General features: G+C 38.1%; 1 protein-coding gene across 4 annotated transcripts in view; it reads right to left on the reverse strand.

The window, feature by feature from the left end:
• unc5cb (unc-5 netrin receptor Cb) overlaps positions 1 to 21,412 on the reverse strand; it is a 150,688-nt gene that overhangs the window by 46,643 nt on the left and 82,633 nt on the right. For all 4 annotated transcript variants that reach the window (XM_077496818.1, XM_077496816.1, XM_077496817.1 and 1 more), the window contains exons 2-3: positions 11,493 to 11,723; positions 1,372 to 1,515 (exon numbers count right to left, since the gene is read on the reverse strand). In XM_077496818.1, the coding sequence (XP_077352944.1) occupies positions 1,372 to 1,515; positions 11,493 to 11,723 (375 nt within the window). The remainder of the gene's footprint in view (positions 1 to 1,371; positions 1,516 to 11,492; positions 11,724 to 21,412) is intronic.

Consider the following 21,412-nt stretch of genomic DNA (forward strand, 5'->3'; position numbering starts at 1 on the left):
AGGTGCAATGACGACAACAACACATGCGCTGTTGTGTAACATGCTTTATGTTGCAACTCCATCGCCTTGATGCTGCAACTAGAACTAGAACTGTCAACTCTTCTGGGTTTTCGTCATTCTTTTGATTGTCAGGTTGTTTTTGAAGGAGCAAAGAAAAAGCCCAAACAGACCCAAACTCAGGCTCTCGTCGTTTGGAAACTATTTTGCGATGCTTCTGAGTGGGTGGAGAGAACAAATCAAGACCATCAATGGGGAAAATACGAGTGTAAACACGCACCGTGGCCTCTTTTCTGTGTATATACTCGTGTGGTTCCCTGTTTACAGGGAAACTAACATAAAATTGTGTTCAAAGGGACACTTGAGTCCCACATCTGGTGAAGAGCTCCTCAATCTACCAACCTGAGTGCCACATTTCCTCCAACATTAACCCGATGGCACTGTGTCGGGACACCGTTTACTTTCCAGATGCTGGCCCAACAAATTAGGTATTAGGAGGAGTCAAATATGACCTCTGTTAAAGGCCAAAAAAATATACCAAAAACCAATGTCAAGTCAAAATGGTGGACTTCCTGTTAGGTTTAGCTTATGGCTCCAAAAGACTATTTTGTAGGTTTGGGCTGTTACATTTGCATCCAACTTCTCGTACATTTTGGAGGAACGTACAGCCAGGACTGCTTAGTTATTTTTTTTCTTCTAGGGAATGCTATTAAGCCATTATTTTATAATTGCATAATAAAATACTCATGATTTTGTCAGGCCTTAAATGCGGGCAAAGTGAGTTTCTGCCCAGGTTTAGAACCTTAAAAGGAAGCTTTTTTTTTTACAGTTGCACAATGGGGTCAAAGTGACCTTAACTGTCTTTTTTTCCTGCGTCTACTCATTGTTTTGGAAGGTTTGGCCTTTATATTATCAAAGAGTATTTATTATATTATGTGGGTCAAACAAAATGCTTCCAAACGGCTAGAAATAAGGGCAACTCTGCTTCTAAAAGAATTCGAAACAGCATCAATTTCCCTTGCAAAAACCACGCCACGGCAACAGCGGGTGACAAAATAAAAATAAAAAGCTTTCAATAACTTTTCATCTTAAACATCTTTACATGACACACAAAGTTTAAAGAAGATCGGATACATTTTTACCGAAGTTTGTTCAACTATGACCTCTATAAAAAGTCACAATAGAGAAAAAGTATAATCAAAATGGAAGACTTCTTGTTGGGTTTTGAGATTGACTCTGAAATGCAGTTACATCCTTCGGCATAATTATTCGTTGTCAAATGATAATTCTGTATAATATTTTTGTATCTTGCTCTTTTTTTTTCCTCAAGATGTAATGTGTGTACAGGGACGAAATGGAACCGAGAGTACTCACAGGCGATGCGGACGTGGGCTTTGCGGCTCTTGGTGGTCCCCGCCGAGCTCCAGGCCACACACTGACACCAGAAGTCCTCAGGTCCGAAAAGCTCCTCCACCTGCTGCCGAGTGATCTCGATGCTGGCTTCCCTCACCACCAGGCCTGCCAGGACGGAAGGAAGCGAGATGTTTACACGAGTATTGGACAAAATCAACAAATCTTTCCGTATGCGATTCCAATGTAATACCTCCATTTGCAACTTTGCAAATGGACATATACTTTGCGTGCGTGTGTACGCATCCGGCCCTGATTCCAAAGCCACAACGTTGAGCCTTGGGGTCCCGCGGGGGCGGATTGTGGGTGTTACGCCGAAGACAAGCCTGTTTGCTAACCCCACTGATTAGTGCTCATCTGGGTGCCAGGCCTCAAACAAATAAATCCTATACACAAGACAAAATGCCAGCATACCCCATGGAGCTGATTATCCTGCATCCATAGGCACTGAAATTATGGGTGGAGGCCTTTATTTGCACTTATTTATAAGTTATTGTTTTTTTAAACAATATTACAAGTAAATGGGCCTAGTGAGGCATTTAACCCCTCCCATAAGGACGATTGGTTTGAACTGTAAATGTACCACAAAATCGGATCAACTCATCTTACAACATATGTGTTAAAAATTTATGTTTCATATATGTTGCATTGAATGTACGTATGATAACGTAAATTTGGCAAACAACTTCCGCTAGCAACCCAGGCTAAACTTAGCTCCGCCCCCAAAACAATAATTAAATAAATAAATAAATAAAAAAAGAAGACCATATCTAAGATATGTATATTACTGTAGTTTAATTATAAAATTATATATTTTAATTTTATTAATAATTAATCAACCAATAGATTTTAACATACTTCTTTGACATCAATAACAAAACAAAAACACAATAATTGAATATTAATAATTTATAAAACATTAAAAAAAAAATACATGAAAGATTTGCCCAATAGTTTAATATTCAATTTGACTATTTAATTTTGTTTATAATTAATCAACCAATCAAGCTATATAATTCAACATATGTCATTGACACTGATTACAACGGAAAAAAAGAAAAAAGAAAAAAAAAAGAAAAAACATATAATTTTATTATGTTAATAAACTAAATTAACAATTGTGTGTAATGTTCTTTAGCTCGAACTTTGCACTGTGAGTCACTCGCAGGTGCACTAACGCTCATCTTGCGGGAAAACAATCCAGATCATAAAACAGCGCTAAACTTTCGCCCCCCTAAATTAAGCCACAACCTCATGAGAATGCTTTGATTTACTTAACGCACTCCTTGAAAATGATCCTTTGGCGCATAAGACGGAGGTCTGTCGTTTTTCTAACAGCTGCATTCACCCACATCTGCACAGCAAGGTCCACCGTTGCCAACTGTTAAAACACAATTTATTGTACTCGTTTTCATTTCCATCAATAAGATGGGCCTTGTTATGCAAGTGAGATACTTGTTCGCTGTATCCATCATGTTTAGCACACCTGAGGGAGCCCATGTCGACGTGACATCATAATGTGACTAAACGGCTAACGCAATCAGAACTTTAATCTGTGCCGTAAATCTCATTACGAACACATTGCGATGCGCGGGGAAATCAGGGTGGAACGCCACGAGACTCCAAATGTGGCGGAGTGGGTATACAAAATTGTTACGGACTATTTGAGCTCAGCTGTGACTATTTTAAATCTACGCTCAAGTTTCTGGTGCGTCTGGTGCGATTTTCTGATGGAGTGAGGGGGAAAATAAGCAAAGAGAGTGGCTGCTTTGGAAAACGAACATGCCATTTTAGTTCGGGTTCAGCGCCTTCACACACACACCTTGTTCGGTTTATACAATCGCATCCCGTGCAGCTTAGCGCTCATGTAAAATTTACGGCCAGGGGCAGAGAAGCAGACTTGAGTGCTCAGAATGTTTGGGATCAGTGAAGCCTGCGTGGAAGGATATCTGAGGTGACAAAAGTACTCAAGCTCTGTACGTAAGTAGTTACAAATTACTGTTTAAAAAAATAAAATAAAATAAATAAATAAATAAAAAACAGACTGGTAAAAGAAGTAGGCTGGTCACGGAAAGGTAAAAAAAAAAAAAAAACCTTTAAAATGTAATTGTTGTGAGAGTAAGTTATGCTAACATTATAAAAAAATAAAAAATAAATAAATAAAAAAATAAAATAAAAAAAAACTGTATTGTTGGTTGAAAAAACTAACAAGCCTATTTTTTTGTACTGGTTGAAAAAACTAACAAGCCTATTTTTTTTGTACAGGGTTGAAATTGGGCCCTGACTGAAAATAGCACTTTTAAAATTGGCAAAAATAGACCTATTGTTTGCCAATTTTTATCATTATTTTTTTTTATACACATGAACATTAACACATTATAAAATAAAATAAAGATAATGACATTTGAACATTTCACCCCATAGACACAGTCAAAAATCGAACATTTTTATTATTTTTTTTGCCGATGTCCACCAACTTTTTTTTTAATACACATTACAACATAAAACAAAGATGACGTTCAAAAATTCCAACCAAAAAGAAATGGGCAAAAAAAACAACAACAACAATCACCACTATGCATCAATACGTGTTTACACACATTACAACATAAGGAACACATTCCAACATTCCACCCCAAAAGAAATTAAAAAAAAAAAAAAAAAAAAAAAAAGGCAGATTTCCCCCCCCCTCCCTCTGTTGTAAAGTTAATCGGATATTAATGTATAACATTTTAAATCATTTGACCAATTATCGGAATTTTATTCTGCCAAATATGGCATTGGCCGAAAAAAAAAAAAAAAAAAAAATCCATATTGGTCAGACCTTAGTGTTTTCAAAAGTAAAAAGTCCTTAGAAAAATACACATACCAGTAAAGCATAGATGCCTTTGTTCCTTCTCACCACTTGAGCCTACACAATGTCACTTGGCAGAACCATGCGTAGATCCATATGAGTAATCCGGTGACTCAACTATTCAATTTAGAGTTGTTTAGAATGTAATTCAATAGTCGCCGATATGGACAAGCTGCACGCGAACATCAGGAGTCATTTGTGACTTCACGGGCCTTACTAAGGCCGCATGAAAGGTTTCTTGACGTGCTTTGCTTGAAAGGTATCAGAAGGATCAGTCGAGCGGAAGAGCTGGCCGGGCTCTGAAATAAGCCTGCTGACCTCATCTGGTGACTTCATGTCGCTTCGCTCAGACTGCTGCTCATATTTGATCGCTGAGAGATGCAGGATAACTTCAAGCTCCTTTTTCATGGCCAGTCGTCAGAGTGATTAAAATTTTATGTCATGCTGCGCTCATATTCGATGGCATAGGCAAAAAAACAAAAAACAAAGAACGAGCCCAGGAAAACCAAAACGTCTGACTTCCTGTTTAATTTCTGACATGGATTCAACATCCAGAGCCAATAGAAACGTGTGTCAGATGTTCACTTGCGAGCATGTTTCAACGTATTTGTGAATGTGTTTGTGAGATTTTCAAACGTAATTGGGAGTATGTTTGAATGTATGTTCAAACGTATTTGTGAGATGCTCGAACGCACTTGCGAGTACGTTCGAATGTATTTACGACTACTTTCAAACGAATTTGTGAGATGTTCAAATGTATTTGAGACTACGTCCGAACATAAATGTGAGATGTTGGAACCTAGTTGCTAGTATGTTTGAACGTATTTGCAAGTATGTTCAAATGTATTTGTAAGATGTTCAAACATACTTGGGAGTATTTTTGAATGTTTGTTCAAACGTATTTGTGAGATGTTGGAACGCACTTGCGAGTATGTTTGAACATATTTGCGACTGCGTTTAAATATATTTGTGAGATGTTCAAACGTACTTGGGAGTACTTTTGAACGTATTCGCGAGTATGTTCGGACGCGTTTGTAAGATGTTGGAACGCACTTGCGAATAACGTCTTTGAGAGTAAGTTCAAACGTGTTTGTGACGTTTGAACGCTCTTGCAAATATGTTTGAACGTATTGTTCAAAAGTACTTGCGAGTATGTTTGAACATATTTGCAATTATGTTCAAATATATTTAATTATGTTTGAATCAAAAATGTTTATTCCATATTGGCAGCTCCGCGCTTCTTATAGAGTGCCAAATTCCAATCATATGCGGTTTTTCACTACTCGCGGCTAGGCCCGGTTCCTATCTCCCACGAATAATGAAATTCAAGGTACAAGCAATGAAAAAGTCAATTTTCCAGGAAGGACTCCTCAAGAGCAACATTCAGCACTTTTTCTTGCCATGACTACTTTTTGTCATCTCATCTGAATGTATGCTTTATACTCCCTACCTCCCCCCACCCCATCCCCCCCGTGCCCTCTCCCCCATGATACACATCATGCTTCACTATTGATTGATGTATGCTCACCAAGTTCCCACACACAAATCGCCTTCCTTGTTCATCCCAAGTCACACAACAGAACAGCACTTTAGAGCGCACAAACGTGTTCATTCTGTCAAAAATGCTAATGTACTTTGCACTCTGCTGTCTTGAGATACCTGGTTGCTGATCGGCGCGTAATCACGTTCTGAAAAAAACAAAAAAAAAAAAACCATGACCCATTTTATATCTGTGAAGAAAGACAAAAGCGTACTGTACAGTAAGTTTGGCGACGAGGGGTGATCATCTCTAATGCTAAAGGCTATCTTGGTTGACAGTTCAACAGAGCTAAACTAGCCCGTGCGCTCACCATTAACCAAGCTTTTTTGCTCTGTCTCGACCGCTATTGTAAGCTGGTTGTGCCGTTTACCTTGCGACGTTCACGCATTGTAACACTGGAAATCTATCGGCGAAATATGACTGACAAATGGAGACCGCAGTGGATAGTAGGACTACATTTCCCATGCTTCTGAGATGCCAAAGAAGGAAGTACTTCTAGTTCCGGTCAATGCCTCGTTTGATGTCGATTAGTTACGGATGTGAATAACAACGTGAATTTGGAAGTAAATAGGAAGAATTTAACAGTTAAGTTACCTTTTAGTGTGTTTATTTTATGAATTGCGACAACTGTGTGATTGACATACACCACATGGCACAAAAATGGGACGCCAGGACATGACCTGTGTAATATCGGGTCAAAATAATGAGGCTGGCAAAATTCCCCATATTTTACTTTGCGCAAATGGGTTAGATTTGTAAAATTCCGATTTCACAACGTTCTTCTTGAGAATCCCATCAGCTCAGGTTGCAATCTGCTGTGCTTGTCAGATCTTTAACTGAACGTAAACACCAAATCAAAGCTGTTCAATCAGTTTTGCAGGTGACAAATAAATGTCATTGCCTTTGTAAAGGACACCCAGGGAAATATTGCCTAGTGCCCAAGCAACACTTGATTTCCTCACAGTTGTCATCAGTGTGTCTCTCGCACCGTCGCCGTGTTTTTAAAAGCTCTCCGAGGCCACCGCCGGCCCTTTTATTCACTCGCAAACATAAGAAAAACACCGCAGCCTGGACACTAATTACTTAACAAACAACAACTAAGTCCTATCATTCCAACTCCCCAAACCAATAAAAAAAAAAATCCAACTCTTTGCTATGGTAAGCCGCTCAAATGCGGGTCATAAAGTCTCGGCCGCGTAATTGCATTTTAAATCACAGGCGATGTTAATGCTGTCGAGAGCTGCTGACAGGCAGAAAAGAAGACGATTACTAGCTTGGATCAGACATGACGGATGGCGATTTTGCCCAAGTTGAGCTTGTTCGGTTGTGGCTGCATTATTTCCAACTGTCTTGGATGTTGGGCAGTGCCCCACCGAGGGGCGGAGACAACAGCTAGTTTCAAGACACAATTGTCTGGCTATTTCTTCAAGTGAAGCAGAGTTCATTTTAAGGATTTTAACTCAAGAACAATAGAGTTGAAAACAAGCTCAGCCCTCTTTGTTCATATTTAAGTGTTGCTTTCAAATGCTGCAGTGCGGCCGGCTATTTTATCAAATGAGGAATTTGTGTTTGTTGAATAGATATGCAATACAAAAATAATAAAATTGTGTGCGATTGTATTCATCCGAGACTGTTGGAAGCACACAGTCTAAATCTGTGTTTTTTTTTCCTTTGGATTAGATCAATAGTAAGCAATACAGTGAAGTCATAAGAAGAAGAAGAAGAAAAATGACAGATTTGTTTATTTCTTTAAAATGCTCTCAGAAACGTTTGTTTAATAAATGCCATATTATTATCTTTCCTAGTCTGCTGTGTTCATCATCCTGCTTTGACATTGAACCTTCTGTTGTATTCTTGACTTGGTGGCGGGCTCACTTGATCAATCGGTCTGCGGCCCCGCATTTCAAAGGTTTCTCATATCTGCAGAATGTCAAGAACACATTTGATAATTCACTTTTTCTCATTTTAACCAGCCTCGATCAAGGTCAAATTCTTTGTATTGAAAGATCTTGTACATAAACATAAAAGTGCGAGACGCGGCTGAATACAGCTGCCTTTGTCGCTTGTATTTGGTACATAAAAATGCATACTTTGCCACTGTGTGTCTCCCGTCTTGTCCTTGTTTTCAGAACATCACGAGTTATTGCCTGACATGAAAGTGAAACACAGAAAAAGAAAAGGGGAGAGCGAGCGAGAGACGGAAAATATATTCAATTTCTACCAGCTACATTATCTCAGCTTTTAATAACCTTTAGGAACAAACTGGCTTCATCAGGAACGAGCACTAACTTTACTAGTATCTTCTATGGAATACAACACATTTTAACTCATTCACTCCCAGCCATTTTCACTGAAGCAACCTCCTTCGCTCCCGGCTGTTTTACTGGATATTGACTGATTTTGCAAGGCCCATAGACTATTGTGTTCTATTGCTATAAAAATATGAAACCTGCCAAAAAAATATTAGTCAGGAAAAAAAAAAAAAAAAAGTATATTTCTATCTTTTCCATTTTGCAGTAATTAGTTGGGATGTGCCAAAAAATTGATTCATAAAAGAATCAAGATTACATTTATTAATCGAATCGATATTAAAATCCAAAAATCGATTTTATTTAAATTAGAAATGAAGAAGAAGGGGAAAAGCAGTTGTAACCCACATGCTGTTTTTGTGGCAAATAATGTACTTACAATACAAAATTAATAAATGTTTAAACAAAAAAAAAAAAAAAAAAAAAAAAGACACTAATGCCTCTATTTGTCATTTTGTCTTGCAAAGCAGACTGGAGTAGATCATGACAATGTTGTGCATATCTGTAAATTGTAGCAGAAATCATTTGTCAATCAAAATCTTGAATCTAAAATCGATTCTGAATCGAATCGAAAACCCAAAAATCGTAATCGAATCGAACTGTGAGACAGTCAAAGATTCCCAGCTCTCAAAGCCTTCTGTAAACCATAAAAACGTCTTTGGGAGCAAATGAGTTAATTAGCATATAAATCAACTTTTTAAATTTTATTTTTTAAAGTATTTATTTATGATTTGATTTTTTCAGTTTTGTTAAGTGTAAAAAAAAAAATTATAACAATAGGTGATGGTGACATTACATGGTACTCATTATTCACTCCATAAAATGTCATCTTTTCTCATGATCTCAATATGTATTTTGTACTACGTACATTCTCTATTTATGCCATACATATACATAATCTGTTCAAGTGTGAGGTGCCTAAATCTGTCCAACATAATGGCAATTCTTTTCCCTCAAAGTCAAGTCCAAAAATTTTCTTTACAATAGTATGTTCTATGCGCCTTCACTAGTCTAAACACGACATTCTGATTAATACTGCGTTTCGTTTGTTGAATATGAACATCAAAATCCCTTCCCCTTATTTTTTTGTAATTTTATTTATTTATTTTTTTAAATACATCTCAGGGGGCAGTTATTTATTGTCTAGTGAAAATTACATCACAGTTGCGAAGGGCTCAGGTAAAAACAACCAATTACGGCTCGGCTTCAGAAAACAGTTGAGTCGTGATTGATTGTTAACTGAGCACTGAGCAGCTATGATGTCATTTTCACTCGACAGTAACTGGTAAAATGGCTGCCCCCTGAGACTGATAAAAAATAAACATACAAACAAACAACAAAAACGCCATTTACAGGGATCTGCTAGTCCTTACTGTGGCTTACAAAACCTGAATTTCACAAACAAGTTGACCATCCTCCACTTCGCGTGTACTTGTTACAAAACACACTTTATGAAATTTAATGTCGGTGACAGTAAATGGTTGAATTCAACTTGAAGAATATAAATATCAGATCAAATCAAATCAGACCAATTTGCAATATGCAAAAAAAAAAAACATTTTAAAGTTAATTTATCGTACACATTTTATTTCCTGGGGATGCAAATGCCTTTGATTCGGTGGTATGACCCATATAGTGCCACCTACAGGACTTGGGTGTAACAAAAAAAAAATATACAGCTCTGCAGTAGTGCATGTGTGAGGTGTATTGATGCTCATTTGCTGTGCAAATATTGCAGTTTCAAGTAAAATCATAATTTTATCTCAGATTCACACTTATCGTTGTCATGTCTGTTTGTGTGAGTTTGTAGGTTGAGGGTAAAGACCATAAATGAATGAAATTCTGCGCAGAAAGTAGCCCGTGGGCTTGCGCTGCTGTGGAGCGGGGGTCTCGCTGTGGTGACGCGTGGGCTGTTTTTCTGTGTTGATGCTTTTAGCGCAATCCCCTTTGACACAAAAGGCCAAAGAAAAGCGGCAACCTTCAAACGCCTTCTTCGTCGTAACAATAAGCAACACAAAGCACGAGTAACATCTCGGGCCAAAAGGGCGAAACTTCAATACGCCTTCGCTTTTTACGCAGGCTGCAACACACTTTTTGGATCTGCTTTTCGGGGTCTGCATTTTGATTCAAGCATATCTATATGTCCACAGAGCCGCGGTGGTGTATGGGTGTGTGTGTGTGTGTGATGGGGACAGGGAGTAAACAGCTGGATGAAAACGCGCTAAATGGTAAATGATTTGTACCTGTGGGGGGGGGAGAAAAAAAAAACACCTCAATTTATAATACAGCGGCTGAATGTAGCCAATCAGTGCCTGCGATGTTGGTCGTAATAGCCCCGGTGCCTTCGGGGGTTGTGAATTCAGTGGGAAAAAACAAGCTTGCTGTAGATTCACTACCTTACTTTTAACTGGATGCTTGTCAACATTGTAAGCAAGTTCACTATTGAGAAGGTGAAATTCTGAGCATTTGGACAATTTTAAACTAAAAAAGGTATCTAAACAATTCTTTGATTGTCAAATATTGATTAACTCATTCACTCCCGGCAGCCATTTTCACAGAAGCAATTCCCTTCACTCCCAGCTGTTTTACTGGATTTTGACTGATTTTACAAGGCCCACAGAATATTGTGTTCTATTGCGATGAAAACATGGAACCTACCAAAAGAAAGATTAACATCAGGAAAAAAAAAAAAAGTATATTTCTATTTGTTTCTGTTTTGCAGCAATTACCATTAGAACATAGCAAAGTTGCATCATTATTCACAAATCTATTTAGAATTGTAAGTAATTGAACTTTTTTTCAACGTGGTACTGGTTGATGTCCTTTACTCTGCTGCCACCTGCTGGTCATTTGTATAATAACTACCATTGCTTCAACCATTCTCTACACTTGAGAGGCTGCATCAAAGCCTTCTGTATGCTCTAGAATAACAAACGTATAAATACATCTTTGGGACACTTAAAACATTTAAAATAGAATGTATTTATACGATTTTGGGAGCAAATGAGTTAATTTGATAATTCATTCGTTATCAATTGTCGCACCTCTAATATACATACATGTTTGTGTGTAAAGTGTGTGAATTTCTCCCCCACCAAAAAGCAAATTTATATGGATCTCAATATACTTTAAAGTGAAACGATTCAATTTGGTTTTTCAATTTTTCAATTCAAACAATTTTTTGGTTACAACCCTAAGACATATGTAGACCGTTAACATTTTGAGTAGGGTCGACAATTATTTCAAGTTTTCACTCTGCAACAAGCTTCCTCGAAAACACCTGGCGATTACTGTACTTTTTTTCTTGTACTTTCTTCAGTGCCTCTACAATAACATTGGGTTTTGGTTGACACACTGTTGCTTGTGTTGCACAACTTCTCACCAGAGTTCTCGTCCACGCGCTCCTCCACCGTGTGCTCCTTCTGGTGCACCCACTCGCTGTTGCACTTGAAGTAGATCTGCGTGGCGGGCGTGGCCTTGCAGTACAGGTTAACGGGCTTGTTCTTGACGATGTAGGCCTCCTCGGGCTCCATCAGGAAAACGGGCAGCGGCTCAGGCGGGTCCGAGGGGAAGGTTTCTGGCAGCTCGCTGAGACCTATGAAGTCGTCGTCCACTAGGGGGAACAAGGAAGAAGAAGGGTGAGATTATTCAGGCTGAGGTGAATTTGTGTTTAATTTCGTAAGATTTTTGGACAAATTCAAATTCAAAATGTCTCAACGATTAATTTTCAAAAAAATTTTTTATTAATTTGATTAATTGTTGATCAATTGTTGCACCTCTACTGTAAAGTGCTTCAGTACTTTTTGTACAACCTGCTGCCCTCTCTACAGAGTTGAAATCCACAACAGATCCAATAATCGACTAATCAATGTCCTGTTTCAATAACAATTAGCATTCAAAGTCCTTGAGAAGTCAAAATCAATGTCTTGAAAATTTGGCAAGCCACGGAAATGTTGTAACAAGTACGGATTGACCAATTGTCGGTGCTGCTATTTGGCATTTTGATCAATTTTGGCATCTGCCTTTTTTACAAGTCCGGAGGCCGATAAATCTACTGTACTTTATCACTTTGTGGCGAATATGCAGACAATTTTTCAATGTCAAGTCAAGTCAATGTAAACATCTTTGGAAATCTTTTTACGAACACTGATTAAAACCCAAAATTCGCTACATTCGCAAGCGTTTGTCACTCAGTGATCTTAAGAGATCAATTTAAAACTGGGATAACTTCGTTTTATTTATGTATCTATTCAAGAGTTCACTTTATAAGCGATTCTGGCAAAAATAGGAAGCCTGTACTTGTTTGTTTTTGTTCAAAATTAAAACAAAAATAAGTGAAAGTTTAACATTTCACTTACCTGTTTTACTGTATTGTCTGCACAATGGCATTTCAATAAAGTTACGTCTTTTTATTTTTGATGCTAATATTTTATGTTTTACTGCCATTAAATATTGGCTCCAAATATATCTGTTATTGGGCTCCTTGACTACTTATAATCCAGTCTTGGCCCTGGAAAAGACATATCCATATATCACTATTACCAGGCCAGCTAACTTTGATTAAAAAAAAAAATGAGGCTTCAAAATTTGACTCTCCGCTGTCAAATGTTGTGGCCGTGTCCGCTGAATGCGTGAAAAATGGATGCTACTTCATAATGCAACAGTCTTATGCCTACACAACCCATAACGTCTGAACCATTGAAATGTAATGTAAGCTTAGTTGACTAGGTTATATCTCACTAGAAGACACCAGCCACGAGCTAGCTTGTAAGCTAACAGGGTTCTCGGGGGTCCTCCTGTGCAGTGGACAAGCAGAAGACTTGGTGACATCACTTATTCGCTTGAGATCTTAAATAATGACACCAAACTGTTCTGTAAAATGGTCCAGGAAAGACGCAGATTCGGACTGTAGGTTTAGCTAGCTAGCTAACTGCACACTGTAGTGGTAGAATAGAAATGACAAAATGATGGAATGGCAGTAAATTTGGACAGATTTTATAACATTTCAGAATTCAGAGGTAGACTCGGATGAACTGACATGACAAGCAGTCGCATAGTTTCGGTTTCGCTCTCGTCTCTCTCTCGTGCTTTTTGTCTCACTGGCTCAAACACACACATACACACGCCGACCAGCATCTAATGACCCGAGGCTCCTGGCCCACTTTGTGCCATTCCTCCAATACTTCTGCAGTCGACAGATACGCTTCCCTGTAATTACAACTCCCTTTCATCTTTGCGTCTTGAATCGCGCGCCGCCGCCGCGATCGCAAACGAACGCTCACAGCGGCGGCAAACACCGAAATCCGCGAGCAGCTCAAGCACGGGGAACTTCTCCTTTGAAGGGAAGGAGGAGGAAGCCTATTTGTCCTCGCTGTTTGTCACCTCCAGAACTATTCTATTCATACTGTCGATCTGGTAAGGCATCAATAATTCACCAGAAGGAGACAGGATGAGGAACAAACTCTACTAGAACTTTGTTAGACTGAAGTGGCCGTTGTCAAAAAAAAAAGCTGTTGTTTTGAGTCAAAACCTTTGCTTTCATCAGACAATAAAACATTTCACGTAGGTTTGAGAAGACCTGAAAAATGCAACTGCACCTTCAGGCTAGATTTACAATGCAGGTCCAAGGAATACCTTTATAGTTAATTATAGACGTATTTACTTAATTATTATTATACTTAATTATAGTCACTTTCCAGTGGTCCCTCACTACCACGCAGTTCACTTAATGCAGATTAACTCTATCGCGGATTTTTACTTGGGTCCATAACATAAAGTCAATCCCTATAGACCCTTCCAGCTGACGTCACCACTTAGCTCCCGCTGCGCCTGCCGGAGTGCAAACATCCCATAACAAATGAATGTACAGAAGGTTGGATTTTCGGCGAGTGTTTTCGGTAAAAGGTGTAAAATATGTCAAGTGTCACAAAGAAACGTCCCGAGTAGGACACTACATTACTGCGAATCATTGAAACCAACCGTTTGGAGCGGCTAGATACGAAAAAAAAAATGGAGTTTGTTGGAGGGAGAAGTGGAAGCCTAAGGTATGTTGTTTTTGGATGAAACAGTATGTCGAGCACTACTTTCATGGTGTAAATTGTCATTTAGGAAATTGTTTGTGTCTGGATATACTCGTCTTGCTGTATATCGAAGTCTTCAAGCTATCTTAGCTTGCTAGCTGCTAGCAAACAGACATTTACTACACATTCCTCAGCAGAGCTCAAGCCCGAGTTAGTGTTAATTGTCATAATTAGGGGTGTGAATTGCCTAGTACCTGACGATTCGATTCGTATCACGATTCACAGGTCACGATTCGATTCGATACGATTAATCTCGATTTCTAAGTCGATTGTTGCGATTTTTTTTCATTCAAATTTAGAAAATACTAATCAGTAAGCTTGTAGAGTGTACGATTTATATGAAAATGTATTATTTATTTATCTGAAATTTCAGTCTTATAGAGGTTGTAATCTGTTTCATGTTTGAACAGCATTAAAATAAAATATTAAGGCTTAATGTTCCTTTCATATAACATTCTTCCATGCTCAAGGTGTGAATCCTAAAAAAAAATAAAATAAAAAAATAAAAAAAATAAAATAAAAAATCGATTCTGCCGATTATTGAATCGATTCGAGAATCGCGCGATGTAGTATCGCGATATATCGCCGAATCGATTTTTTTTAACACCCCTAGTCATAATCGTGTTAAATCGTTAACTTTTTGTTCAAAATTACTTGGAATACTTATGGAAAAAAAAAAAAAGTATGAATGACTGTTTCACTAAAGATAATATGGCTCATTCATCACGTCCGCCTCAAATTTACAATCAGAGGTTAATGTTATGACCAAGTATATATGAAAAAGAGAAAAACTATCTGATATAAAACGATCTGAGCATATCCTCGTACTTTTCGTGGGTGCAAAGCAGTTGTGTCGTAGTTTCGCTCGCAGTTGCGCTAGCCATCGTGTTCGTCTTTCCATCCTCACTGTCTTCCGCCTTGTTTAGAATTGCTGCCGGCAGCCGAAAGAATGATCTCATCTCTCTTTGAGCCATTAGAGCATCCGTTGGCCGCGCACAAATACACCAGAGAATTGGTCGCCGATTTATCAACTGTTTGACCTATTTTAGAGCTCACACTGATTGTTTTTTTAATTCACTCACATTGACACTCTGCCCTCCACCGCAAGGGGCGCACTTAAATGTGACATCACACTAGAAAAGTCTGTATACGCTGTACATAGCAACATTGCAAAGAACAGTGCATCAAATTATTTATAACATTTTGCCAAATATAAGCATTATATTCACACTCATATGAATAAAGTATAATAAAACGAAGCTGAAGGCATTCCTATTTGATAATTCAACATGGTTGGCAGTGGATTGAATTTCCCGTAGGCGGAAACCGGAAGTGCGTTTAGCGATAATACTTTACCTTTAACCATAAATAAAATGAGTATTATGCATACAAACAACTAGTAAACCTTTTTAAATGACAAAGAATTATTTTTATCATTATTACTTACAGAAAAAGTCTCAGTACAGCTATTTTTTTTCTTTTTAATCATTAAATTTACTAAGTTAACAAGTCTAGAAAGGTGGGAACTGTGTGGTGTGTTCGTTATGGCTCAGATGCGTAAGATGACCAAAAAATTAAATAAAATATCTATTTTTCGCTTTCTTTTTTATGACCTCTACTTCATGGAAAATCAATTGTGGGCGGGCATGGAATATGTCACCTGGGAAAAGTGGGGGAATATTTTATTTGATGTAGTTTCAGTTATTTCTCCGATCATTTCAGTCACAAAAATCATTTTTTCCATTTTAGTTTTGTCGTTAGCTATAATAATAATCTCTGTGTCGTCCATTATTTTCACTTTAACCAATTTGAAGTAGTGAAAATAACCTGAGAACAAAATTTGAATGCTCCTTCCTTGTTGAGGAGGACTTTTAAAAGAGTTTATCAGTGCATCAGCAATTCGTCCGTGCCCTTGTGTCCCCCCCACCTCCCTTGTCCTGTGCGGACATGCCGGAGCCTTGATGTCTGACAGAGGTTGCCTCCTGGTTGCCTTTGCGGCGCTGAATAATCTCTCTCTCTGCCGGATATCTCCCTGTGATGTCTCTCTAATGTTATCTCTGCCTCCATACCTGCCACGGCCCCCCGAGATGATTGCTGGGAAATGAAAAGGCGAGCGAGGCGAGGAGGGGAGCGTGACCGAGGCCATGCTCACTGGGGGTGAGGAGGGGTGGGGGTGAGGTGACTTCTTTGCTGTTAATCTGTGGTGAATTACATGTAACCTCAAGTGACCTGTGATCATAAAATAACTGTTTAGCTTTCTAGAATTCAGCCTGTTTTGAGGGGGCGGTTTTGTCTTAGCCATTTCTGACCCAACCCTCATCCAGTGCGGAAACTCAAGGTTCCACTTTACATGAAACCAGGAAACCTCTGACCGTTATGGAATATCTTAGATGCTTGTTCACACCTAATCCAGTTTCATCTGTTGCTTTTTCCTTCCACTTGACGACTCCGCCGAGGCCAACCGGGCCCCGGCTCGCTCCTCGGCCCTCAGCCCGCCCACGTGCTAAGCCAGGGGACCCTGACCCAGAAAAGCGTTGAGAGCCGGAGCCGACGGAAACTCATTAAAGATTGCGTTAGCCGTCTTTCACCCGCCATTGCCATTATCTCCCCATCTCACTCGCTCGCTCTCTCTCGCTGCTGGCGCCTTCGCCGTGTCGAGCTGCGAAGCGGCGGAGATCTGAGGCGACCATGAAAGTGCGCGCACGCTTACGGAGGGGTACGCGGCAAACTTGCCCGCAGATATTCCAATTCATCAACTTCCTGGCTGAGAGATTTTTTACGTCGGACATGAATGGAAGTGGTCCTTGAAAATACGTATAAAAACACCTGATCCTTATCGATACTCGTCATTACCTTTCGCGTTCATGAGCAATGCAAAGAAAACGCATGATACGGTATTTGTTGTAAAGCTAAGAGAAAAGCGATCAAACGGATGCGAATGCGCACCCAGTCAAGTAAATACTGTAGACAAGTGTGAGGCTATTGTGGAGTTTATTTTTCACGACCCAAACACTGCTCTGAAAAAGTTGAGTATGAACGATTATTGATTTCCACAACCAGCTTTTTTTCCACATTCTCAAACCTACAAAGATGTGGAAGACTGTTTTGCCTTGTTGGACAAACATTTTGGTACGCCACAGAGCATTAAAGTCTGGTGACGGTAACATACAGGAAAGTCCACTTTAAATTGGCCAATACACATTATTCGACTTCAAGATGTAAAAGTTTAAAGTGGAAGTCAACCTTAAACATTTCTTAACAAAAATATGTTATATGTAACCTCAGTAGTCTAAACATGACATTCTGATTAATATTACATTTGTGGAACAAGAGTTATGAAGCAAAATCCAGCCATTTTTTCCATCTCAAGAGGCGGCCATTTTGCCACTTGCTGAAGATGACATCACAGTTGCTCAGGTCTCAGGTAACAACCAATCACAGCACAGTTTCAGAAAACAGGTGAGCTGTGATTGGTCACTTGCTGTCGACTGAAGATGACATCACAATTGCTCAGGGCTCAGGCAATAACCAATCACAGCTCAACTGTTTTCTGAAACTGAGCTGTGGTTGGTTGTTACCTGAGACCTGGGCAACTGTGATGTCATTTTCAGTCGTCAGCAAATGGCAAAATGGCTGCCCCCTGAAATGGATAAAAACGGCTGGATTTTGCTGCTTAACTCACAGTCCACAAACGCAGTATTAACCAGAATACCATATTTAGACCAGTGGGGCTGCATAGAACATATTGCTGTATTCACAAAAAAATAAAAAATGAGGTTGACTTCCCCTTTAAAGAAGAAGATGCCAGCCAACTCTGATTGTTATGTCGTATAGGTGTTCTACAAACATATCATAATAAATCAAAGACCTCCTGTAGATGCTAAGCCAAAGGCCAGTTGCCATGGATACACCAATCGGGTGCAGTTTTAGTTCAAACCTGATTGGTTCTTTGCCAGATCGATTGGGCCGAGTTTGACTGAAGCAGAGTTTGCTTGGAACTATAAACTTTGGATTGTTTCGGTCCAAGTTTTCCTTGCTCAAAATAAATCACATCAACTGCTGTTATGTCTTAATAAGTGGTACACTTCCCAATTCATTTTGTTCTTTGGAAGTTTAGCTTAGCGGCAACTTTTCTTTTCTTGTAACTTGTCATGTACCGTACAGGCCCAATTCTTGCTTGTCTGTGTAGTTGTTTGTCTTCTATATATAATACACAGATCAAATGAACCCCACTTCGAAGCAACAATAAGGCATTTGAACGTTATTTCCTCCTCATTTGTTTCACAAGTCTGTTCTGTCTGATTAAAATGCAATATGGATTCTTGTATTAAGTATTTGTAATTATGTGGCTTGATTTTAATCTCTGCGCTGCTAAATTGTCTTTATATTGAGGCTTTAAAATTTTAATGAAACGTGTCCTCACAGCAAACTCCAATTGTATTACGCTTCATAATTAGGGTGAGTTTTGTTAATTCCCACCGGAAGTCACATTAGGGAATAATTTAGAAGAGAATATTTGTTAAAATGGAGAATCAAGGCTGGATGGCTGTCATTTTTGAAGATTGGAGCGATAAATAACATGCTGCCCCTTAAATGAGTTTGTCCTTCTAACTTGTTACCGAAAGAATGAAGTAGAAGGGAGAATTAAAGCGAGCCAAGTCCACCCCGTGGGAGTGGACAAGCGCTTTGGGAGCTCGTCTTGGCAGCGGTGCCGAGTAGTTGCATCCCCGAGCAGCGGGAGTGTAGCGCTATTAAAAGGATGACAGCGTGGACACAGGCGAATCAAAGCCAAACGCCGGCTCCCAACGCTGGCATCATTACATATTAAAGTGCGCTCTCGGGCAGAGGAGATGTGAGGCGGGGGAAGACGAGAGACTCGTGCAATCAGATTTTTGCTTGCGCTTAAAAAGGAATAGAAATGTGTAAAACAAGACAAACTAGTGCAGTCATGGTCACTATTGAATATTTTTAGAATTGATTAATCTATCTATTAATCGACCTATCAGTCATTTTGCATTAAAGTGTATTACAAAAGCATTTTTCTTAACCCTGATTACTGTTTATTAACCATTGATTGATGATTATTTCATACTTCGTATTTATATTGTGATTTTTGTATCCATATATATATATTTTTTTTTTTTAAACGGGAAATTTATGTTGTATTATGTTACTGGTTTGGTAATTGTTTTCCAAAGTAAAAACATATTTTTGCAAATGTCTTATTTTGATTAAAAGATTTCACGAAGGACTACAGAAATCAGTAATTACTGTTGATATGCTGAAATCATAGGATTTGGACAATTTTTAATAAAAAAAATGGCTCCAAACTATGACTCAATTATTAAGATAGCTGTCGATTAACTTGATAATCAATTAATTTTGACAGCTCTAATAGGAACAAATGGCATGTGGAGCAAAACAAGAAAGACATTATTACAATAATCACTGGCATATATTATTTATCATCAATATGGAACAGCTAGCTGACTGAGAAGCTGTGTTTGTATGTCGATTTAATCATTTGGTACTGACTAAAATCTGCCGATTTTTGCCAAATTTTCTCTGTTAAACAAATATTAAAGGACAAAAATATTCTGCTTTTATCTCATATCTTCATCATTCTAAGCATTAAGGAACCAAAAAAAAAAAAAAAAAGTAATCTTATTAACAATACATTATTATTTGTGTCATATATCGGCATGATCACACTAAAAAACAAAAAACAAAAACAAAAAAAACATGTCAGATGGACCTCAAGACAATCGGTCTGCAATCACATAATGGCCCATTATGCACTTTTTAAGACCCAAAACATGTCTTCTTGACTCTTTGTAACAGAGCTCCTTCATTTTTCATGAAATAGGCCAATTTAAAAAATGTCTTAAGAGGTCTCTTTTGTGAGTGAAGAAAGGAGGGAGAAAGAGAGAGGAAAAAAAAAACGTTTCGAGGCTGCCACAAGATCATTAGTTGGCACGACGGTCACTCGTGAAAATCACCAGGGCAGAAGCATTCAAATGAGTTGCATAAAACGGAAAACTGATTGATATTCATTTCATTTGGTAAAGTTTAATGAGACCTGATACAAGAGCTGTTTTTGCTTTAAATAAAATAAAACTCACTTTTGATTTACATTGTAAGACTGGCATCAGTGTAACAATATGTTTAGAACCATGCCTGTAGTTCGATTTTAGCGGCGTCATACTGAGAGCTGCTACATAAAAGGCAAAATATGAGAATATAGTTAATATCAAACTGAACTTTTTTTTTAAATATTCAGCTGGATACAGCTCTCGTATGGAATCTTGCAGTTGCAGTGTAACTAGAAGTTAAAAAGATACGCGTGATGAACCAATGACATTCAACCTCACTTTTTTTGCACTGTATAAGTACAGTATATATAGTTATTAGGGGTGTCAGACGAATAAAATGTTTAGTCGTAATTAATCGTACGACTTCAATACTTAACTCATGATTAATCGCAAATTGTATATCTCTTCTAAATGTACAATAAAATGTATGATAATTTTCTCTAAGTTTTCATACTCTTGTTAACATAAAAGTGGAAAAAATGTTAAACTAATTGAAACAGGGCTGCATCTGTTAGTCATTGATACAGTAATTTCATAATAATTCATAAAATTCAGTTAAAAATTGATGTACTCTACTGTAAAAAAAACAAAAAAAAAACGAGTGTGATATTGATTTGTGTTAAGGTCATTATCTGCCACTAGATGGCATAATTGTACATTTGTATGACAGTGACAGCACACTGGATTTTTTCTTTCATAATAACAGCTATCTAATCTTAAACATGAAGTAACTTGTGAAGTTCTGCACATTTTTAAAATTGGAAAATACAACCAGTTTCCACAAATATAGGCATTAGTATTAAATTTATTACTGCTAAATGTTGACGTGTCTGCTGCGTTGCGACTGGCATTCCCCCAGTACAGGCTTTTCCATTAATTGTGCTTTAAAAAAGTAACTCAAAATTAAGGCACTAATTTTGACACCTCTAACAGTTGTTTGTTTTTCATACAGTAAATACAAACAAACACATATTTACAGTACAGTATATCTGTATATAGTATGCACGCACAAACACACATTTAAACAGATATGCACATAATTATTTTTTTTTACTTATTACTATAATTATCCCCCTCCAAAAAAAGAAAGAAAAACTACACAAATTCCATGTTTGACTTGCAATTGTGCT

The sequence above is a fragment of the Festucalex cinctus genome, chromosome 15 (genome assembly GCF_051991245.1).
Source record: "Festucalex cinctus isolate MCC-2025b chromosome 15, RoL_Fcin_1.0, whole genome shotgun sequence".
Classification (NCBI taxonomy): domain Eukaryota; kingdom Metazoa; phylum Chordata; class Actinopteri; order Syngnathiformes; family Syngnathidae; genus Festucalex; species Festucalex cinctus.